The sequence below is a fragment of the Tupaia chinensis genome, unplaced genomic scaffold, assembly GCF_000334495.1.
Source record: "Tupaia chinensis unplaced genomic scaffold, TupChi_1.0 Scaffold141389_1, whole genome shotgun sequence".
NCBI lineage: Eukaryota > Metazoa > Chordata > Mammalia > Scandentia > Tupaiidae > Tupaia > Tupaia belangeri.
Window position 1 is genome coordinate 235,124 of NW_006201251.1, and position 4,105 is coordinate 239,228.

A 4,105-nucleotide genomic window follows, 5' to 3' on the forward strand; every position below is an offset into this window, starting at 1 on the left:
CCTCCCGCGCCAGCCCGCCAGTCCCCCCCCCAGCCCACACCCCTGTACCTGGGTCATGGACTGAGTGGCAGGGTAGCCACTGATGGCGCCAGTGCCTTCAGTCTGGCCATCCAGCTGCCCCTCAGACACCTGGATCACCCTGTACATCACCTGAAGGGAGGACAAAGTGGGAAGAAGTGGGAAGAAAAGAGTTAAATGCTGGACATTCCAGGCCCCCTCACAGCTTCTCCTGATAGGGCCGCAAAACAAGAGTCCTTCAGGGACGTGGATTCAGCCATTCTCCCTTCTTCCCCCACACAGACGTTTCAGCTTACCCCACCACACACCAAGCTCTAATCCCAACCTATTAGCCACATGCCCCAAACAGTCCATATGCTCCCCTCGTCCATTAAGCCCAGTCCCCCAAAACACATTCAATTACCTCCCTCAGTCCCAACCCCAGGTAACACCTGCAGCCACCCTCCCTTACCTGGCCCCCATTCTCAGTTCGGAAGACGTACTTGACGTTGGGGTCGGGGAAGGTGGCAGCAGACTGTATGCTGGCGATAGCCACACTGGTCGGGTCCTCCCCAGTTGCCACTGCACCTGAGTTAAAGAGCAAAGGAGACGTCCGAGTTACCGCTTTTCTCCCTCTATGCTGCTTACAGGTCATCGATTTATGAAAGTGTATTTATATATTTCTCCATGAGCAAGAAAGACAGAGAAAAGAGAGAGTATCCCACCCTAGTCCAACGTCACACTCACCCTCAGCCAGCCCCGGATCACGGGCACACGTGTACACAGAATACTCAGGGAAGACTCTGGACATGAACCCAGAGCCTTTCCATGCATCGGGTCGTCAGGAAAGTCATGATGCATTTTTGCATAGACACATTTTTGCATCATGATTTTTCTGACAACCCAACATACTCGCCTTGCAGAGTGCTGTGTTTTACCCTGTAACACTGCCCAGTTCCCTGCATGTCAACTTTTTTTTTTTTTTAAATTACCAGAGGGCAAATGAAAGAAGGAGACAGAGGAAGAGGGACAAAGCATTCCCAGTAAGGCATGGCCATACTACAATCCCTTCCCTCCACCTCTCCATTCCTGTCAGGATTTGGGGCACACACCTGATCACCTGATAGATTTTTCAAGCCACCGGAGCCAGGACTTGAAATGCAGATGGCCATGTGGAATCCAGGTGTCTTAACCACTAGGTCATGGGACCAGCCTCTACCCCCCACATGTCATTTAGAAGGAGAAGAATGCACAGGAGATGGCCCAGTGTGGTTAGGACGGGAGTCATGATGGGTTCCTGACCTTGGTTCTGTTCCTAACACTCACCTTCCTGAATCTGTACAGTCCCCTCTTCCGTTTCAGCTGATTTCTGCTGCCTGTTCATGGTGAAAGGACAAAAGGCAAGAAAGATGAAGAAGTGGGTAAGAAGCTCACTGGCATTCCCGGCACATGCTAGGTCGGGTTAGAATAACAAGGACTAGTATTTACTTACTGAGTGCTTACTGTGGACACAGGCACATAACATGTACTGTCCTAAGACCAAGGACAGCACCATGAGGTAGGTAGGACCACTCCCACTTTACAAGTGGGCACCCCAAATCACAGAGCTGGTACGTGATGGAACTAGAGCTGAATCCAGGTTTGCCCGACGTCACAGCGAGTGCATTCTCCCAGGCCACCCACCTCTCATCCCAGACCCTACCTCTTCTTCACTCACCCCTTCATCTCTCTGTGAGGGGGCACATCCGAGGAACTGAGCCTTTTTTGGAGGTCTTAGTATCTCCCGACTTGCAGGCCTGGGTGCTAAGTCCTAACAGAAATAATGAAGTTTGCAGTGAGTCTAAGAAACTGAACAGTATCCCTGATTCTAGAACCTAGGCTCCATTAAGACATAGCCAAGAAAATAACTCAGTGGCCTGCAAGGCACACTCAGCTTCCCTCATTCTCTTCTCTCTTTCTTTCTTTTCTTCTTTTTTTTTTAAGAGAGATATTTTTGCTATAGGGTACATTTGCTTGCTAGGGAGACAGAGAGACAGAGAGTGAGAAATCACCCCCAGGGGGGATGGCCATGCCACAATCCCTTCTCCTCCATTCTCCTCTTGGGATCTTGGGCACACACACATATGCACCCAGCGTGAGTTTTAAACCCCCAAATTTCAGTCAACTATATGGGAGTCCAGCAACATTACGCCATCTGCTGGTCCTAATCAGCTTCTCCTAGTCTGAGTTGAGGATGGACCTACCACTTATTGAAAAAGCAACTCTGGGACCAGAAGATGGTGTAATGGTGACTTCACTGGACTCCCACATAGTCAACTATAGGTCAAGTTGCGGACCCAGTGGCTTAAAACTCACACTGGGTACGGGGCCAGCAGGTGGCCCCAGGACCTGGAGGCTTGCTTGCTCTCTCTCTCTCTCTCTCTCTCTGTGGGTATGTGTCACTGGAAATATTAAAATAATAATAAAAGTTAAATAAAAATAGTTCTTTAAAAAAAAAAAAAACCTCACACTGGGTGCATGTTCATGTATGCCCAAAATACCGAGAGAAGAATGGAGAAGGAATTGTGGTGTGGCCATCCCCCCTGGTGAGTGACTTCTCACTTTCTGTCTGTCTCTCTGGGAGCACACACGCACTACAGGAAAAATCTCTATTAAAAAAAAAGAGAGAGAGAAAGAAAGAAAGAAAAAGCAACTCTAAAACAAAGCCCCTCACCCCTCCATTATCACACCAGTTCTTAGTGAGAGAGAAGATAATCAGACTGGAATACAGAAACAACAGATTTCTGGGTAAACAATTCTTAAAGCTATTCTGATCTGCCATGACATCAGCTTTATGGGAATTAGGAAGGACCATGTTCAGACCACCCACCAGGAAAAATCACACGATCATGGACACTGATGTTGCTTCCAGGTTCTCAGCCACATAACTGAACACCAAGACATTTCTGTTCTCAGATAGAGGAAGGGGAAATCTGAAGCCCACTGGCTCTGGAAACTGTCCCTAACGACTAAGACTAGACTTGGTTCTTGGGCCCTAGTCTACTAACAAGGCTCTTGTCTTGGGGTGTCCATGTTTGTATTATGTTATGTTAGAGACCTGAAAGTCTAAGTGCATCATCTTCCAGCCCTCTATTTAATTCCCCAAGACTTCCTGCGGAATAACACAGTTGCTAAAATGTTGCCATGACAACTCCAAACCAACTGAGCCTTAGCAAGAAGGGAAAAACTAGGCTCTGGGTTCTGAAGAGGAGACAATGGGGGCGGAATTAGTCTACCAGGTGCCTAAGGACCCTGGCACTCAGGCAGAGGACAGGAAAAACAAAGGACCCCACACGCACATGCCTTCAGAAAGAAACAGTTACACAATACAAAGCAGTAAAATAATCCCAGCAGGAAAGGGGCAAGCTTTTGGTAACTCTTCTATCCTTAAGGTCCTCCAAATCTTTCCTATGCAAGGAAAATCTTCAGCGGATAAGCCTTGGAAAACCAGTGCCCAAGGAAAATGTTAACAACAACAAAAAAAGGAACTGAAAGTGAAACGGTCCGAAGGAAGTAACGTAGCAAGAAGATCCCATCCCTAAGGGGAAGCAGCTCTAGCGTTAGGGGACCACCTACGTCTCCATCCTCAAACCTAGGGAGGAAATGCCCCTCCAAGGCTTTCTGCGCTAACTGCAGGAGGAGGCAATGAAAGCGAGGGCAGGGCATCGGAGGCATCTCTATCGTCTACAGCTGTCAGCCAGGGGCAGCTCCGGAGGACACGCAGCGACCGCGTCAGGCTACTTACTCCAATCTTAGTTGGACATCCGGAAGCATTTCCTGAGCTTTAGGGATATGTGACACGGAAACCGAAATAGGATGTTGTGGCGTGCACGCTCGGACTAGGGCCCAGCAAAAGCCCTTGCTGTCTGGACACAAAGGGTGGGGGGATCACATCCCGCAAGCGGGCAGGCACTAGACCTGGTGTGAGAGTGAGGCGTCTCCCTGCAGGCCCACCGAGCAGCAGGCGCTCAGAGAGCCGAGCGACCGCCAGGCGCGGGCCAGGGAGCCCGGGAGCCTGCACCGTGACCCGCCTGGAGCCCCGGCTGCACCGCAGAGGAGGGAGGGAGGG

At 49.9% G+C, this 4,105-nt stretch overlaps 1 protein-coding gene across 6 annotated transcripts in view; it reads right to left on the reverse strand.

Annotated features, from left to right (window-relative positions):
- Nucleotides 1-4,105, reverse strand: part of USF1 (upstream transcription factor 1) — an 8,519-nt gene that overhangs the window by 3,876 nt on the left and 538 nt on the right. For 4 of the 6 annotated variants that reach the window (XM_006163098.3, XM_027766184.1, XM_027766183.1 and 1 more), the window contains exons 2-5: nt 1,715-1,807; nt 1,324-1,373; nt 470-585; nt 49-150 (exon numbers count right to left, since the gene is read on the reverse strand). In XM_006163098.3, the coding sequence (XP_006163160.1) occupies nt 49-150; nt 470-585; nt 1,324-1,373; nt 1,715-1,722 (276 nt within the window). In that variant the 5' untranslated portion in view covers nt 1,723-1,807. Of the gene's footprint in view, nt 1-48; nt 151-469; nt 586-1,323; nt 1,380-1,714; nt 1,808-3,781; nt 4,095-4,105 lie in introns of those variants that run through there. The other 2 variants (XM_006163100.3, XM_006163102.3) reach the window with 2 other exon arrangements.